The sequence below is a fragment of the Phacochoerus africanus genome, chromosome 5, assembly GCF_016906955.1.
Source record: "Phacochoerus africanus isolate WHEZ1 chromosome 5, ROS_Pafr_v1, whole genome shotgun sequence".
In the NCBI taxonomy this organism is placed as follows: domain Eukaryota; kingdom Metazoa; phylum Chordata; class Mammalia; order Artiodactyla; family Suidae; genus Phacochoerus; species Phacochoerus africanus.
The window spans coordinates 1,108,722-1,127,513 of record NC_062548.1 but is presented as its reverse complement, the minus strand read 5'-3'; the positions used below and the strand labels follow the sequence as shown (position 1 = coordinate 1,127,513).

At 49.4% G+C, this 18,792-nt stretch overlaps 2 protein-coding genes and 1 long non-coding RNA gene across 5 annotated transcripts in view; 1 reads left to right on the top strand and 2 right to left on the bottom strand.

The window, feature by feature from the left end:
- PHF2 (PHD finger protein 2) overlaps positions 1 to 1,010 on the bottom strand; it is an 88,314-nt gene extending 87,304 nt beyond the window's left edge. Inside the window, exon 1 of one of the 2 annotated variants that reach the window (XM_047779337.1) lies at positions 856 to 1,010. In XM_047779337.1, coding sequence (XP_047635293.1) covers positions 856 to 953 — 98 coding nt within the window. In that variant the 5' untranslated portion in view covers positions 954 to 1,010. The remainder of the gene's footprint in view (positions 1 to 855) is intronic. The other variant, XM_047779336.1, reaches the window with a different exon arrangement.
- Positions 797 to 10,061, top strand: LOC125126957 (uncharacterized). The gene is made up of 3 exons (XR_007134832.1): positions 797 to 903; positions 2,476 to 2,627; positions 8,181 to 10,061. It is a non-coding gene; the product is annotated as an uncharacterized LOC125126957 (long non-coding RNA).
- A 4,693-nt stretch (positions 10,062 to 14,754) lies between these two features.
- FAM120A (family with sequence similarity 120A) overlaps positions 14,755 to 18,792 on the bottom strand; it is a 113,150-nt gene continuing 109,112 nt past the window's right edge. For both annotated transcript variants that reach the window (XM_047779331.1, XM_047779330.1), the window contains one exon: positions 14,755 to 16,673. In XM_047779331.1, coding sequence (XP_047635287.1) covers positions 16,362 to 16,673 — 312 coding nt within the window. In that variant the 3' untranslated portion in view covers positions 14,755 to 16,361. The remainder of the gene's footprint in view (positions 16,674 to 18,792) is intronic.

Sequence of the window (18,792 nt, the reverse complement as noted above, 5' to 3'; positions counted from 1 at the left end):
ACACATGAGAACCTGTTGGAGCAGTTTGGGCACCACTGTCACCTCCTCTTCCTCCTCCTCCACTTACTTCTGGGCGGGAGGGGGCCTCGGGCTTTTGAAAACTCGGCACAGGGCCAGGTCATGGTCTTAGGCAAAGGCCAAGCTTTACCTCCCCCCACCCCATTTTCCTCCGAGAGCATAAGGTCAGGTCAAAACCAGGGTGGGCCTGTGTCTGGAGCAGAGCAGAGGGGAATGGGGAAACATGACGGCCAGGGAGGAGGCGGCAAAGCCACGACACCCGCACCCACACACGGACACCATTCTGTCACCCACACTCCCACCCGGGGGCGCGCAGGCCGGCTGGGTCCAGGGGCCCCGCAGGGGCCGGGCAGGGGTCCCGCTCGGACGAGGTGCCGGAGCTCCGGGCCGCGGCAGAGGGTGGGCGCGCCGGCCGCCACCTGGCCGGGCCCCACGTCAGTTCCAGCCCCGCCAGCGTCCGAGCCCGCCACTCGCGACTCTCCGGGGCCCGCGCGGGGAAAGTTCCTGCAACTTCGCGGGGGAGGCGGCGGGCGCTGGGCCTGGGCCTCCGGAGCCCGGCCTCCGCGGCCCCGCTGTCAGGCAGCCGGGCCGGCCGGGCGCCCCAACTTCCCGGCGCGGCCCCCGCCCGTCGCCCCCCGCGGCCCCGCTTTGTGCGCGGCGGCAGCGAGGGGCGCCCGCCCGGCCCCGGCCCCCGCCCCGGGCACAAAAGGGCGCGCGGCCGGCGGGAGGCGGCGGGCGGGGGCCTGCGGAGCGCTGCCGGGGCCGGGCCGGGGCCGGGGGCCGGGGCCCGGGCCGGGGCCGGGGGCCGGGGCCGGAACCGGGCGGCTGCGCGCTCACCTGCCGTGGAACCAGTCCTTGCAGGCGTCGCACTCGATCATGAAGCGGGTAACGTCGTAGGGGAGCCGGCAGACGCAGTACACGGGCACCGTCGCCATGTTCGCCGCGCCGCCCGCCCGCCCCGCGGCCCGCGCTGCGCTCCCGGGTCGGGCCGGGCGGGCCGGGCCGGGCGGGGGCCGGGGCCGGGGCCGGGGCCGGGGCCGGGGACGGGGCCGGGGGCGCACGACAGCCCGCGCGCACCCGGCCGGCGCGTCCACACAAAGCGGGGCGCGCGGTGCAGGGCCGCGCCGGGAGCCGCCCGCCGGCCCGTGGGGCGCAGGGCGCGAGTGTGCGCGGGGGACGGGCCGCGAGCGGGACACAAAAGGGAATGGACGCGCGGGGGCGGCGGGCGGGGAGCCGCGGCCCCACCGAAGGGACCCCCGGCCGCCGAGCGGCCTCTACGTCAGCGCCCCGGGTGGCGCCGCCTCCGCCCGCCAGCCTGGGCCGCCGCTGCCGCCGCGGGAAGGCGGGCCGGGGACCGCGGGGAAGGCGGGCCGGGGTACCCCGCCGGGCAGAAAGTGGGCCGGGGGGACCCTGCCGGGGGAGAAAAAGGACCGGGTACCCTGCCGGGAGAAGGTGGGTCGGGGACCTGCAGGGAAAGAAGGGGGGCTGAGGAGACCCTGCCAGGGGAAAAGGTGGGCTGGGAAACCCCTCCAAAGGAGAAGGTGGGCTGGGAACCCCAGCCAGGGAAGAGGGTGGCTGGAAGACCGTCACCTGGAAGAAGATGGGCGCGGGGGGCGTCGGGTGGGTGGGGGGAGTCCCCGCGGAGAGGCTGGACTGAGGGGACGGGGGGGAGGGGGGGGGAGGCAGGGCTGGGAGACCCCCTGGGTGTGGGATGAGACCCCGAGGGCGTCCTTCCTGGTTCAGAAGGCTGAGGAGCAACTACCTGGCTCTAACTTTCTTGTGATACAGCAGTGGGGCAGGGGACAGCCAGGGGGGTTCCTCCTGTGCCCTCCTCCCCACCTCTCCCTACTGAGTTTCTGGCTGGGATACAACTTCTCTTTCCCCTTCATTCCTGGCTGAGGACAGCCCACCCTCCCTCACTCTGGACTTCCCTTGATGCTCAGCCCTCAGAGGAGCACAGAATTCAGGGGACCCAGAGCGTGCTGGCACGAGTCAGCCCTATAAAGAGAAAATAGTTACCTGGAATCTCAGCTGCCCAGGAGCCCTGGTCAGAGCCCTCAAGCCCCGGAGACCTAAGATGCAGGCAGAACAGCAGGTTCCAGGCCTCCTGTCTGTGTCCCCAATTGCTTGAGTTCTGCTGGTGGCAACAAGGATGTAGGAGGAAGGAGGACACCAAAGAGGTGTTCCAGTGTGGATCTGGGCCTTTGCCCTGAAGCGGTCCTTCCACCTCACCTGGGATGGACAGGGTCTTTAGTGTGTGTAAGACTGGGAGGGGACCTGGCTCTGAGGGATCTTTTTCCCAAGGCATATTCTATAGCGGGCTCTCCCCAGCCCCACTCCTAGCTGCTGCATCCATGGGGCATCATTTCAGTATGCCAGAGCAGAGCTGGCTCCTAATTCAGAGGAAGGAACCTGTCTACGCTCTCTCACTCTGTGCTTCTTCTCCACCCTCCCCAGGCAAAATCTGCATGTTGCTGGGAGATGCTGGCCACCACAAGCACAGAATTCCAGACTTGAGGCAGGAAACCTGGGGCAGCTCACCTCACAGAAGCACCTTTAACAGACACTCAGCCGAGGCCTGCAGCTGCTAAGGGCCACTTGCTCCACTTGTAAGTTGAGGTCCTCCCTCCTACTGAGTCAAAATCTACCCTCACATTGTCAGCCACCTTTCCCCAACAGACAACCCCTCAGTCACAGCCTTGGTAGTGCCCAGGGCAGGGCCTTAGCTAGGAGGGAGTGACAGTGGGAGAAAGAAGCTGGAGAAGGGGTAAGAAAGGGATTATCCCCCCCTCCTCACCCTCTCACACCCTGGCGAGCTGCTCAGGATCTGGAGCACCATAAAGCCTTCCTACCTGAATTCCAGCTGTCACCCTCCCGTCCTGAGTCCTTCTTCCTGGTTACAGCCTGGATGACCTAGGGAAAGGAGTAACTATTAAGCATTGTCCATCATTATCACCCTCATGTGAATTGGTGCAGATAAACAGTACTCAGCCTGCAGATCAGAGTCTACAAGGAGACCCAAAGAGCTGGGCCTGGGCAGTGCTGAGTTGCCTTCCCCCACGGTGGTACAGGAAGCACTTAACCTAGAAATATCCACATCCCCCAGTCAGTCATCCATCAGAGCCAGAAACTTCTGGAGACCAACCTGACTATGGTGCAGGGGAAGCTAACTTGCAGGGAGCCCTCATCTCTGACACTCTCCTTTCCTACTTTACAAATAATGATAACAGATACCCAGCATTTATCAAATGCATACCAGGTACAGTGCACAGTGCTTAGTTCTTCACAGACATGGACTAGAACTCACCCAACTGCTTGTAAAGCGCTTAGCATATCCCCTAGGTAGTGATTATTATGTACTCAGCATTCACACTGACACCTTAGGCATTATCGCTGCCACTTTAGAAATAGGTAGAAACTTTAGAAACAGGTGTCATGGAGAGGTATAGCATTGGTGCCATTTTCCAGAAGTGAATACTGAGGCTCAAAGCAGTTGAATGCCTCATGGAGGAAGTCAGCTGGCTGGTGAGAGGAAGGAGCAAGCCAGGAACCCAGACTTCTCCAGGGCCTGAGCCTACTCTGCCGCCCCTCAGTCAACTCCTGAGCACATACATTCGGCATGGGCGCCTCCCACTCCAAGTCATTCACTGCTGACCTCTGATGGGTCCAGCCACCCTACCCATCCACCTCCACCCCCTGCCTTCCAGGACTCCACTGTCTATAGCTGTGTCAACTTGCTTCTGGAAGTGTCCACTGAGACACTTCTGTTACTCAAAGCTTTTCCAAGGCTGCCTGCCAACTACAGACTAAAATAAGTCTCAATATGGGTCCCAGACTCTTCCTCTCTTTGGTTTCTCACTATGACTTCCCCTTTATCCCCCATCAGAAAGCCTGCCTTTTCTCTGTGTCCTCCCCCTCTCTCATTCATTTACATCAACATGTATTGAGCACCTGCTGTGTGCCGAGCAGTGGACTAGCAATGGAGCACTCAGCAGCCCCAAGTCTTGTGCAGCTCATATTGCAGTAAAGAGAGACATTGACACATAGAGGGGCCTGGGCACCACAGTACCCTGGGGAACAGGCACAGGGTAGGGGTTGGGCAGAGGTGGAGCACTGGAAGCAGAGGCCTAGTAGGGGTGAGGCAGGGCAGGAGAATGAAGGGAACTTATTTGTAAGGACCCAGAGAGGAGGGGGATGTCTTTGGTCCTTGGCTGCCCTAAGTTCTGTGGCCCTTTTGCATGGTCTGCCCCTTGCCTCAACAAGTTTGACCCATCCCCCACTGCACAGCACCCACGAGGCTGTGCAAGCCTCCAGACCTCACCACCCACCCCAAGCAGCCTGGCATGCTGGAGGGGAGAGGCAGGTGGGCTCCCTAGCTACATGGCCCACGCACTGCCCCTCCACCCTGGCTCTCTGGCAAAGCACGACTACAGCACACCCTACAGTGAGCATCTGAGGCCAAGATGTGTTTTATTCACAAAATTATCCAATGGAAAACCAGCATCTTCCATATGTGTTTATTCACTCAAAGTGTTCTGAACGCAGGTGCAGGGTTTCTTGTGGGTTTTTTCTTTTTTAATTATAGCAACAGAAAATTTACCATTTTAACCATTTTTAAGTGTACAGCTCTGTGATATTAAGTATATTCACAATATTGTGCAGCCATCACCATCATCCATCACTACAACTTGTCGTCTTCCCAAACTGAAATCCTGACCCCACCAAACACTAATTCTTCGATACCCCCACCTCCAGCCCCTAGCAACCGGCATTCTACTTCATGTCTCCATGAATTTGACTACTCTAGGGCCCTTGTGTGAGTGGCATCATACAGTATTTGTCCTTTTGTGATGCTTCCTTCACTTAGTAGAATGTCCTCAAGTTTCGTCCATGGTGTAGTATGTGTCAGAATTTCCTTCCTTTTTAAAACCAAAGGATACTTCATGGTGTAAATACACCACATTTGGTTTCTCTATTCATTGTCAATGGACACTTGGCTATGAATATGGGTATACAAATATCTCTTCAAGTCCCTGCTTCCACTTCTTTTGTGTATATACCCAGAAGTGAAATTGCTGAATCATGGTAATTCTATTTTTAAACTTTGGAGTAACCACCATACTGTTTTCCACAGCTGCTTCACCATTTTACATTCCCACCAACAGTGCACAAGTGTTCTAATTCCTCCACATCTTTATCAACACATCATTTTCTGATTTGGGGTTTTCTTTCTTTCTTGGGATGTGTGTGCGTGTGTTTTCTTTTAATATAGTCATCCTAATGTGTGTTTTTTTGCCACACCCACACCATGCAGAAGTTCCAGGGCCAGGAATCAAACTCAAGCCACAGCGGTGACAACACTAGATCCTTCTGTGTTGTGTGTGTGTGTGTATGCATGTTGTCTTTTTAGGGCCACACCCGCAGCACATGGAGGTTCCCAGGCTAGGGGTCGAATTGGAGCTACAGGTCCGGCCTACACCACAGCCACAGCAATGCTGGATCTGAGCCATGTCTGCAGCCTACACCACGGCTCATGGCAATGCCAGGTCCTTAACCCACTGAGTGAAGCCGGGGCTCGAACCTGCGTCCTCACGGATACCAGTCGGGTTCTTTAACTGCTGAGCCAAGGCAGGAACTCCAACGACACTAGATCCGTAACCCACTAGGCCACCAGAGAACAAGTTTTTAATTTTGATGAAGCCCAGTTCATCTATTCCTTTGTTGCCTGTGCATTTGATGTCGTATTCAAGAAATCACTGCCAATCCGATGTCATGAATTTCCCACTATGTTTTCATCTAAGAGTTTCGTGGTTTTAGTTCTTAAGTTTAGGACTGCAATCCATTTTCAATTAAGTTTTGTATAGATAGGGTGTGAAGTAAGGGTCCAACTTAGTTCTTTTGCATGTGAGTGTCCAGTTTTCCCAGCACCTTTTGTTGAAATCAGGACTGTCCTTTCGCCCATTGAATTATCACTCTTGTCAAAAATCATTTGACCATGCGGACAAGGATTTATTTCTGGGCTCTCTATTGTATTTCATTGGTTTGTATGTATATCTTTATGCCAGTACCACAGTATTGTGTTTAGCTTCATAGTAAGTTTTGAAATCAGGAAGTGGGAGATTTCCAACTGAGCTCTTCTTTTTCAAGATTGTTTTAGCTCTTCTGGACCCCTTGCAATTCCATATTAACTTGGGGACTGGCCTCTCCATTTCTGCAAAAAGGGCTGTTGGAATTTTGACAGGGATTGTGTTGAATCTGTAATATTGACATCTTAACAACAGTAAGTCTTGTGATACATGAACATGGGATGTCTTTCCATTTATTTGTGTGTGGGGGGGGGTTTGGTCTTTTTAGGGCCACACCTGCAGCATATGGAGGTTCCCAGACTAGGGGTTGAATCGGAGCTACAGCTGCCGGCCTATGCCACAGCCACAGCAATGCTAGATCTGTAACCCACTGAGCTATTTGTGTCTTCGTTAATTGCTTTCAGCAATGTTTTGTGGTTTTCAGCATAGAAATGTTTTGTCTTCTTGGCTAAATTTATTTCTAGGTATTTTATTTGTTTGATGCTGTTGTAAGTGGGATTGTGTTCCTAATTTTCTATTTGGATCGTTCATTCTCAGTGTATGTAAACAAAACTGATTTTTTTTTTTTTTTTGGTCTTTTTAGGACCATACCTATGGCATATGGAAGTTCTGCTGGCCTATGCCACAGCCACAGCAACGCCAGATCTGAGACGTCTTCAAACTGCACCACAGCTCATGGAAACGCTGGATCCTTAACCCACTGAGTGAGGCCAGGAACCAAACCTACATCCTTATGGATACTAGTCAGATTCATTTCCGCTGAGACTCAATGGCAACTCGAAACAAAACTGATTATTGTGTTGATTTAGTATCCCACAAGTTTGCTGAAATTGTTTTTTAGTTCCAATAGTTATTTGGGGGAATCTTTAGAGTTCCTAAGTCTTTTTTTTTTTTTCGTCTTTTTTTTGGTATTTCTTGGGCTGCTCGCACGGCATATGGATGTTCCCAGGCTAGGGGTCGAATCAGAGCTGCAGCCACTGGCCTACACCAGAGCCACAGCAACGCAGGATCCGAGCCGCATCTGCAACCTACACCACAGTTCACGGCAACACCGGATCGTTAACCCACTGAGCGAGGGCAGGGATCGAACCCGCAACCTCATGGTTCCTAGTCGGATTCGTTAACCACTGCGCCACAACGGGAACTCCTAGAGTTCCTAAATCTTGATGATTTTATCTGACATAAGATCATTTTATCTATGAACAGAGATAATATTACTTCTTCCTTTCTAATTTGAATGCCTTTTATTTCTTTTTCTTCTGAGGTATGTGGAAGTTTCTGGGCCAAGGATCAAGCCTATACAGCAGCAGGGACTTGAGCTGCTGCAGTGATAACACCAGTTCTTTAACCTGCTGCACCACAAAGGAATTCCTTGTAGTTTTCTTCTTTGCAAAGTCTCTGTCTGGCTTTTGTATCAAGATAATGCTGGCTTCATAGAAAGGATTAGAAGTGTTCTCTCCTTGTCAGTTTCTGGGAGGAGTTTAAGAAAGATTGGTGGTAATTTTTCTTTAAAAGTATGATGGGGTTCCCGTCGTGGCTCAGTGGAAACGAATCTGACTAGTATCCATGAGGACACAGGTTCGATCCCTGGCCTCACTCAGTGGGTTAAGGATCTGGTGTTGCTGTGAGCTGTGGTATAGGCCAGCAGCTACGGCTCCGATTCGACCCCTAGCCTTGTAATTTCCATATGCCGTGGGTATGACCCTAAAAAGACAAAAAAAAAAAAGTGTGGTGGAATTCAGTGAAGCTGTCTGGTCTGGTCTTGGGCTTTTCTTTGTTGGAAGCATTTTGGTTATTGATTCAATCTCCTTGATAGTGATACAGCTGTTGAGACGTTCTGTTTCTTGATGATTCAGTTTTAGTAGGTTGTGTGTTTCTAAAAATGTGTTCCCTTAATCTAGGTTATCCAGTGTGTTGGCACACTAGTGCAGATGTTACGGCAGTGAACAGGGCAGACACCTTCAAGGAGCTCATATGCCAGAGCAGGAGACAAACAACTAATAGCTATCTTGGGGGTGGGGGGAGATGTCAGAAAGGAGATACTAATTCAAGGTTGGATTTATGTTTTTGTAACAGATCTGGTAAAGGCAGCGTTCTAAGAGTAGGCCCTTCATGGGGTACCTGGACCAAGCTGATCGGATCCAGACCTGTGAGCCATGAGAACTTTAGAACTCTCCTGGGTTTTTCTGGTAGGTGTGAAAGTGAGCTCTTCTTGTCCATCTCTGTGATGGCCCGGTGATGTTTGGAAGCAGTTTGTTGATAAAAAGCCCCTCAGCTGGGTGTCCATATAATTTATAATCCAAAAGGGTGTGTTAATAAAGCACTAGAACAGGGACAAACATGGCTATTCTGGTCCAAGTGGGATGAGGGTGACACTCCTATGGCCCACACTGGGGTTGGTCAGGTATGAAGGGATGGACATGCACAAATCCCAAAAGTGGATGTGGTGTGACGAGATCTGGCTAGGTTTGTCATGGGTGCCGGGGCCTGCTAGGCACAGCAGGCTAAGGCCAACCAGGGCATCCACCCTGAAGTAGTTCAAGCTCTGCTAAGGTCATTCCCACCATAGCCTCATGTTATTCCTCAGAGGACACCCACACATTCCTCCACCATAGTAAGTTCCTCCTTTCCCCCGCATTTCCCTTCATAAAGTGTATTACCATCACTGTTGCATTTTCACACGGATTTATTCTTTTTCTCATGTGCATTTTTCACTTGACTGTCTACTGAGGCCGAGTGACACAGTACGGAGAGGTCTCTGTTCTGCTTATGGCTGTCTCCTCAGCAGCAAGCACACCCCAATAGACCCTTAGTGGACAGAAGGACTGATGGAGATCCAGGATCACTCTAAGCAGGGAAGACCCAAGATATTTCTCTCCAGATGCAGGGGTTTGGGAGCACTTGTGTAGAAGTATGGTCACTGGGTTAATACCAGGGGAGGACGAGACCCTCAGCCTGAAATCAGCCTCCACCTGTCAGAGAGGCAGGGCCATAGTTCTTTATTACCAGGCAGGTTCATTCCAGGTGGAACTGTTGGCATTCAGGTCTGCCTGGGCCACTTCTGGTCACTCTCATGGGTGTCAAGAAAAAAGAAACACATGCAGCCAAAGCTAAGTCACACCCAGCTAAGGGTCTGGGATAGCAGTGCCCCCCTCACCCCTAGGGTTTCAGAGACCCTGGGCTGAACGCAGTCTGCACTTACCAGGACAGAGGCAGGCAGTGTGTATTAGCTTCCTGGGGCTACCATGCCAAGGTACCACTGGTTGACTGTGTTATCTCAGGGTTCTAGAGGCCAGAAGTCAAGATCAAGGTGCCAGCAGGGATATGCTACCTCTGAACGCCCATGGAAGGGTCTAGTCCAGGCAGCTCTACAGCTTCTGGTAGTTCCTTGGCTTGTGGTAGCACCAGTCCATACATGGCCATTTTGTCCCTTTGTGAGTGTCTGTCTCTGTATCCAAATGTTCCCCCTTTTTTAGGGACACCAGGTTTGTTGGGTTAGGATCCATCCTGCTCCAGCATGACCTCGTCCTAACCTATTTACATCTGTAGTAACCATATTTCCAAATAATGTCCCATTCTGAGGGACTGGAGTCAGGGCTCCAACATATGAATCTGGGGGACACAGTCCAGCCCACAACACAGGGTGAAACGTCTAATGCAGAGCTGCTCTGGCCCTGTCTGCAGGTCCTCAGAGCACCTGTGACCCAGGCTGTGCTGGGGAGCTAACAGGGAAAGGAGTAGAGGACAAGCATTCAACAGCCTAGGCCTGCATGGGCAGGACAAAGGTACGGCTCCCAGCAAAGTGGCCTCCCCAGGGTTCACTCTACCAAGTTGAGATTAAGGAGTAAAAGGGGAGCAATGAATTAGTTACTCTCAGGAAATCTGAGGGTAGAATAAGGTTCCCAGAAGAGAGAGTTATTCTTTTTTTGTCGTTGCCTTTTTGTCCTTTTAGGGCCACACCTGTGGCGTATGGAAGTTCCCAGGCTAGGGGTTGAATCGGAGCTGTTGCTGCTGGCCTACGCCACAGCCACAGTCACAGCCACAGCAACACCAGATTCGAGCCGCGTCTGCAACCTATACCACAGATCACAGAAACGCCGGATCCTTAACTCACTGAGCGAGGCCAGGGATCAGACCTTCAACATCATGGTTCCTAGTTGGATTCGTTTCTGCTGCGCCACAACAGGAACTCCAAAGAGCTGTTCTTGAGGACACCTACATCAGGAAAGAACTGGTGCCCATTGCTCCAAGAGGCTCCCTCTGAGGCAGAGGAGGAGAGGGAGGGCTAGGAGGGAGGTGTCTGAAACTCCCTTTGTCCTTGCAGGTGATCGATCATATGGATGAGGTGAATTATTTCTTAATTTCTTGCCTTGGCCTGGGATTTTGGAATCATGACAAAGCCAGGACATTGGACATTCTCTTTCAATTGGAAAATACTAAACTGAGGGCACTGTAAATGTAAGAAGGGCTATATCAACCCTCACTGGTAATCAGAGCGATGCAAATGAAAACCAGAAACCCATTTTCTCCAGCATTCTAGCAGAAAGTCAGGGTTTGATCAGCACTAAGGACCAAGATACTGTCACTGCCCACCCTTAAGTGTGCCTTCTGGTGAAATGCATGTAGGGTGTGCATGTCTCCCAGGTTGTGACCACCTGGAGACTGGTCACACACCCTCTAAAGGGCCACCAGCAGGCCTAGAGCCCTTACCCTGCAGTGCTGGCTTTCCACCCCCCTCATGGACTCTCTCCATCCACTGCTCCCTGCCCCAGGACCAAGCCTGACTCCAGCCTCCAAAGACCACCATTCTTCTCATCCACATCCCAGAGGCCCTCCTTGCCATGCACCCATCACATCATCATATTTCCCTCATCTTCTTGTCTGAAATATTCTTATTTGTACACATGTACACTTCCCCCAGCCCCTGTGAATGCCATGAAGGCAGGCCTGTGATGCTCTCTGAGCCTCGGGGTCTAGGGCAGTACACGACACAGATGCTCCATCAATATTGGGGGATGTCCAAATAAAGCCATGTCCAGCCACACTGGGCGGGCAGGTACATCATGGCACAGACACTCATGGAGTCTTGGGGCTAAGGGAGAACAGCGGAGAGAGAGAGTGTGCCATGAAATGATGCTAGATGGGGGAAAATGTTACAAAATATATCTGATGGCTTGATTATTTTCTGTAAAAAAATTATATATTGATATTACACACACACACACGTGCGTATATATGACAAAGACCAAATATTAACTACTGGCATCCCAGGATGGTGGTTTTTCCTTTTTGTGTGTGTATGTATGTATGTATGTGTGTATATATATATATTTTTTTTAATTTAATGTTTTAAAATTTTATGGTCACACCTGCACATATGGAAGTTCCTGAGCCAGGAAGTGAATTTGAACAACAGGTGGGACCTATGCCAACCCACCGGGCGGGGCTGGGGCTTGAACCCACACCTCTGCAGCAATCCCAGCTGCTTCAGTCGGATTCTTAACCCAGTGGGCCACAGCAGGAACTCCTATTATATTTTTAAAAGTTACTACAAGCATATTACTTTTGAAACAGAAAAAAAGCTATTTTTAAAAATTTTTTATTACTCCAACGAATTTATCACATCTGTAAGAAGCTATGTTTTTTTAAAGGAAAAGAAGCTGTCGCCCCAGGAGAGTGTACATTGTCTTAGGGGCAACGACAGGGTCAGAATCTGGTCCTGAGCCTTGGGAACAGTTCACTTTTGAGAATGCCACTCAGGCCATCCCCTGCAATCCTAGCGATGTGGGAAGGACCGGCCAGCGTGTCCCCAAGTAAGTGTGGCCTCCCTCTGCCTCATGCCCAGGTCTGCACCTCTGTCCTTCTCCCCTCTCCAAAATACTGAGCCGTTCTCCATGAAGACAAGGAAACGTGCGGGGTGGGGTTGGGGGTGGTGCTGGTTCATAGCAGGGAGGCATCGCTGGCATCTAGGGGTAGAGGCAGGTGGCACTGAGAACACAACCTTCGCTGGAGAGACCGTCCCACGGAGAAAACTTGCCAGGCGTTTGCAGTGTACACTGGATTAAAACGTGCTCCCGGCACAGACTGGGTGAGCCCTGTGGGGAGTCCTCACTAGAACTGTGGTGGTCTCTGTAAGACGCTCTGCTTCCCACTGCCTCTCACGACGAGGGAGTGTAAAGGCGGGGGGCCACGGTGGCCCTTGGTGCAGTGGACCACCTGAGCGTGACATGAACACAGAGGAGCTCCAACCTACGTCCCAACACACCTGACCACAAGGGTCAGGGAAGAGAGGTCTCGGTTTTGCCTTTGTTTCCTCCAAATTCAGAGCCACAGCCTGAAGGAGCGGAAGTTAAAGGCATTTGGCGTCTGCATACCTGCCGGGACCAGGAGAACTGCCAGCGTTTGCGTACCAACAGACCGACTCAGGCACTAGGGACCGTGGTCAGTTCCGCAGAAGCGCAGGGTCCTGGGCTACAGGGTTACGCGGCGTGTGCGCCCAGCCCTGGCAAAGGCGGGGTTTTCTGCCGTCGGGCTCCGGGGAACGAAGAACTTGAGCGGTGATCGTGGGGAAACCCTGGCCCACTCCCCTTGGCCCTCGCGGTCCCCGGGAACCCGGAAGGCGCTCTGCGCGTGGAATTCGGCTCCAGCCGCCCTCAGTGTGAACGCTAAAGCGGCCGTGGCCGACCTACCCCGACCGCTTCGGGCCTGGCCTGCGCCGTAGCTCGGGACGAGACGGAACGCGGGCCTGAGGATGGGAGGGAAGAGTGCGCGCGCACCCCGGCAGGGCGGGAACGGGCCGCCCCGCGCAAGGCCCCGCCCCGCCCCACGCAGGGCCGGAAGCGCGTTCCCCGGGCGCACCCTACTCTGCCTGGAGGCCGGGCGGGCGGGGCCCAGAGGCGGCCGTCCCCTCTCCGCCCCCGGGTTCCGCGCCGTCGGCGGAGAGCGCGCGCCCGCAGACCTTGCATCCGTGATACCACGTCTTCTGACACCCCACCTCATCTTTCCCGCGTGGCCCACTCCCCTCCCGCGCACCCCACCCCCTTGCACTGCCCGATGACGCGGTTTCCTAGGAGCTGGGCAGGCCGGGAGGAGGGGATTGCTGGACCAAAGGGCTCCTCCAAGGCTGAGTGTGGGCCCTAATTGGCTCGGATTCTGTCATGTGTGGCCTCCAATAAGTTAAAAATCATCTTTGGTGGTAATAGTAGTGTCATCATGAGAGCATTGCTGTGAGCATTAAATGAGCTAAAACACCTAGAACAGTGCTTCTAAAAAAGCATGTCCTATCTTAGGGTATCATCATTGAAGGTGTCATTAGCACATGAAACACAAAGGATGCTCACAAAATAACCAATAAAATATATTCAGTGCTCACCTTTCACCCCTCTCCTGTGCAAAGGACTCAGAACTCAATGATGTAAAAACACAGGGAAATGAGGGAGAAGAGATCAATTTGCCATGCCCAAGAATTCCTAAGAATTTACTAGCTACTCAAGCATGACTCCCCACTCCTTGATTAAGGGCTGCGCATGGAAAGCACAGTATGGAAAGGAGCAGGGGCCAGCAACTTTACAGGGAAGAGAGCTGACCAACACTGACTCAGCAGATGATCGAGGCTCTGCCATCAAGGTGTTAAGGCAAGTTAATTTTATCTAGCCTACCCCAGCTCATTCCTGAAAAAAAATTAGACAAATCACAGCTGAAGGACAGTCAACAAAATATCTGACCAAGACTGTCACAAGATCATCAAAAACAAGGAAAGTCTGAGAAACTGTCACAACAAAGAGCCTAAAGAGCCATGACAACTAAATATATGTGGTAGATCCTACAACAAAAAAGGACATTAGGTAAAAACCTAAATAAATCTGAATACGGTATGGTTCTGTTTTTTTTTTTTTTTTTTTAAAGTGGTTTAATCAAGATAGAATGTATTTCTTCTTTGGGTTTTTTTTTTTTTTTTTTTTTTTTTTTGCTTTTTAGGGCCAAACCCTCAGCACATGGAGGCTCCCAGGCTAGGGGTCAAATTGGAGCTGCAGTTGCTGGCCTATGCCACAGCCACAGCAAAGCGGGATCTGAGCTGTGTCTGTGACCTACACCACAGCTCATGGTAACGCCAGATCACCGAACCACTGAGTGAGGCCAGGGATTGAACCCGCATCCTCAAGGATTCTAGTTGGATTTGTTTCCTCTGAGCCACAACGGGAACTCCTAAAAGTCTATTTCTAAGTCTGCTCAATAAGAGAAAGTCTTTCTTTCTAACAAAATGACCACACCCATGATATATGGAAGCTTCCAGGCCAGGGACTGAATCTGAGCCACAGCCGAGACCACTCTGGATTCATTAACATACTGTGCTGGCCATGGATCGAACCGATGCCTCTGCAGCCACCCGAACCGCTGCAATTGGATTCTTAACTCACTGGACCACAGCAGGAACTCCATGTCTTTTTTGTAACTATGACACTCAGACATCAACATAACTTGCATTTTAACCATGAATGTTCCTTTAGAGTTAGAAAACTGGAATTACTTGCAATAGGCAAAATATTTCTAAATTTTGGCTATTTTACTATGCTCTTTAGTAGCTGTTTCAATCTCAATTCAACCTCAGTAAAAAGTATGTTTTTACAAGGAATTTAAAAGCCACACCATCTTTATACTAAAAGAATAAAGATTTTTATTAAGCATTGTAAGTTGCATTCAATAGCCTTCAGATACACCACACCACAACCCATCTACAATCAGTCAAACCCAACAGCAGTTCATTCTTGCACAATCCATGAGTTAGGGCAAAACTCCCTTCAACTTACAGTAAAGATCCTACTCAGGTCTTGCGGGCAGGGATTGGGGAATTACATCTCATTTCTGATCACTAATGTGTGATGAAGAGCATCAGGAGAATTATATGAAAACGAATAAGAAGTGATTCTGATTTCAAAGTACATTGTTTGGAAACATTAACAAAAACATCAAAATGATATAAGTATACCTGCTTCTACTAAATTCTTGATGGGAAAGTTCTCAAGAACAAGCAATTTGTTTCCTGCTACAGAAGGGGGGGTTGTTTTTTTTGTGTTTTTTTTTTTAAAGATCAAAGGGATTTTTTTTGTTGTTTTTCACAGAATTTCATATTTTGCTAATATGAAGGCATAAAACAGCAACAAAGAACAATAATGCATACAGCAGTGAGTACACCAGGGTAATGTTGATATTCGAAACAGCTAGATAATTTTGGGGGGTTTTAGAATAAATGCAACAGAGGTCAATAATCACGAAATTTTAAGGTTAGAGCAAGATCAGTCAATGACTAAACAGAGTTAACATCTTTTATAGGACTATTACTGATTATCTGCATTTTTGTTTTGCAAATGGGCACATACTGGTAAGAATGGAAGAAAGGACAATAACATGCATAATATTAACTACACACTTTAAAAATTATGAACCATGCAGAAGTTTAGCTCAAGTAGTAGCACTAATGGTCTACGTCCGATTCAAAACCACATAGTTCATTGATCACAGATGCATGGTATTAAGTCACGAAAAGTTTCAGAACACATTGTGTTGATTTTGAAAGGTCATTTGCATCTTCTATGATTTCAACTTTATCTCCATTAACTTGCTTGTAAAGTATGTATGATGTACTGTATATTTAAAATCAGCAGAACGGCAATATTACTCTATAATTTTTTTAGTTTTGATAGTTGCACTTTTTTTTTTAAACACAAAAGAACCACATCAACAGTGATGAAATTTAAGTAAGAAAGAAAAACTGTGGTTGTGCCTTATTTCTTTCATAATCATAAAATCAAAGCCTTAGACAAAGCTTTCTTGTGAACAGTAATGCAAAAATCAAAGATAATGGCATACATATGGTGCCAAATGCTAAAAATGATATTTTAAGCTATATATACTTAAAGACTGCCAAAATTTGTTTTCTTTATAAGTTCAAGAAACACAACTATAGGCTTTTGTCATAACCAGTTTAAACTTTGTGTGTACTTCATTTTAAGTGTGGGAGTCAAATGCTCTTCATTTTCTTTCTCTCTTTTTGTTTTATTGTAGCATTTTGACTACAACTGGTTAAAACTAAAAATGTGTTGTTTAAATCTCTGATATCAAAGAGGGATCCGAATTTCCAAAGTCCTCATTTTTCTCTTACGGAAAGGAAAAAATGTACATAACTGTAGGCTCTCTTTCTCTCCAGATATTCCTAATCCTTACCCTTCCAGCATCCTTCACCCTCTATAAAAAATAAGTTTACTCTTCTTTCTTTAAGACAGCTGCCTCCAGAGCATCAGCTCTACGGCAAGCACTGTCTGTACTTAGTGCATTTAAGTGAGGATTTGTATTGCACGTCTTAGAGTCATTGTTCAAGGCACTTTCCGAGTGGCTGGGGGCCCTGGCGTCGCCCGTGCTCCCATTCATCTGGGGAGCTGGCTTCTCCTCAGCCACTGCTCCGTTCTCGGCCAGGGACCCGTCTGAAGACACAGCGGAGGATTTAGACTCTCCGGATCTCGACTTCAGTTCTTTGGCCACTTCTTCTGCTGAAGCAGCATAGGGAGGCTTGCCCTATTGAAAATGAGGGACAGTGAGCGGTAAGGCAGCTTTTGATAAACAGCGGGAGAGAGGAGACACGGAAGCCTGTTGACACTCACTGCAGATATAAGCACAGAATTCAGTGGGTGCGCAGCCGTGGCCCTCGTTGTATGTACTCTCCACCCTATGCATTCCACATGCTTTGTACTCTCCAGTCTCTGCATTCCATTACATACTCTGTACATGCCACAGTCTATAATAACCTCTAAATGCTGCTTATTCTTTTTATACTCTATCAACTCTAGGGATTCTATTACATACTCTATGCATGCTACTCTCCATAGCTTCTATTATCTATTATAGAATTATTAATATTATCTATTACATACTCTGTACATTCTGTACACAGCTGACCCTTGAACAACATGGATTTAAGCCATGCAAGCCCCCCATGACATGGGTTTTTTTCAGTAAACATGTACTACAGTACCACATGATCTGCAGTTGGTTGAATCTGCAGATGTGGAACTGTGGCTACGGAAGGAGCTGGCTGTAAAGTTCTATGTGGACTTTTGACTGCATGGAGGCTTGGCACTGTCCACGGGTCAATTGTACTCTCTATGCTCTACAGTCTATAATCTATCTACTCTGTACATGCTACTCTGTACATGCTATTATATATACCTACAGTACCTACAGTAGTACATGCTACTCTGTACATGCTATTATATACTCTACCTACTCTATAGTCTACACACAGAGTGGGGCTGGAGGTGCCTATCGCCCTCGCTCTAGATACGTCTTCTTATACCAGGGGTTGCCATGTTCCCCACTTGGGTTCCATTGCACACAGTGTCCTATTTTAGCTTTCAATCCTAGAGTGCAGATACACTTATGTAAACTTTTCTACAAGTCAATACTACTGCATTCTCTTGGAACCTTGAGAAAAGTATTAATATAAAAATATGGGAGGCCCAAGAAGAGAAAAATAATACTGAAGATCTCAACTACATGCTTTCAAACCTCAAAGCCCTCACTCTCTCTAGGGTAAGCCCCTTACCAGATAACCCACACACTTGTAGCAGGATTGCCAATGGGGATGAAGCAGTTCCCCGTGGTCTGTGTATGAGGGACCCTCCCTAGAGTTACTCCCCAGGGAGTGATGTGAAGGGTGCAGGAAGACAAAGAAGGAAAGCCAGCTCTGTACCTGCCTGGAAACAGACACTCCCTCAGCTACAGCCAATTCTTCCCATAGGCCTAGGCCACTGCAAGAAAGTCCCCCGCACTAGATGGACCATGAGCACGGGGCAGCACTGCCTTCTCTGCCCTACTGGCAAATTATCTTAGAACTGGCCCCACCAGGATGGCAACACAGAGACTGGAAGGCCAAAAACTCTCAGGAAACACGCTGCCCTTCACTATCTATCCTCAAGGTGCAAGAACACTGCTTTCACTTAAAAATGAGCAGGAGGAAGTACCAAGGTGAAATCACATACTATACCATTTTAAGAAGATAAGAGATGGAACAACATCCCTAATAAATACATCAGAAAGGCATAACAATAAAAGACCATGATTGCTTCCTCTGATTTAAAACAGGCTGTGTGACAGGACAGGATGAGGAAGAGGAACAAAGACTAAAGCAGGAAAAGCCAGAAAGTGAGGTGGAAAACTGAGGGAAGAGTTTAAAATAAAAGAAAAAATAATTCCAGAAATAAACACTAAATTAGAAGAAATAACACCAAATAAACATCCAAATACCTGAAGCAGGTAAAAGAAGAAAATTTTTTAATGAGAAAGACGCTAAGAGAGGGAAAGGCTGGTCAAATCTGCAATGAGACGCCGTCTCACACCTACCAGGATGGCTGAACCTAGCACCGGACGATACAAGTGTGGACGAGGATGTGCAGAATCGGAACCCTCAGCATTGCTGATAGAAATGGAAAATGGTGCAAGCACTTTGGAAAACAGTTTGATGGTTCCTAAAATGCTTAAACACAGTGACTATATGACTCAGAAATTTACGCCTACATATATACCCAAGAGAACTGAAAACGTGTCCTTCAAAAACTTGACTATACACAATAAGACTATAGTTAGCAGTACTCTATCTCAACATTTTAAAAGTTCTCATGATAAGAAAAAGAAATTT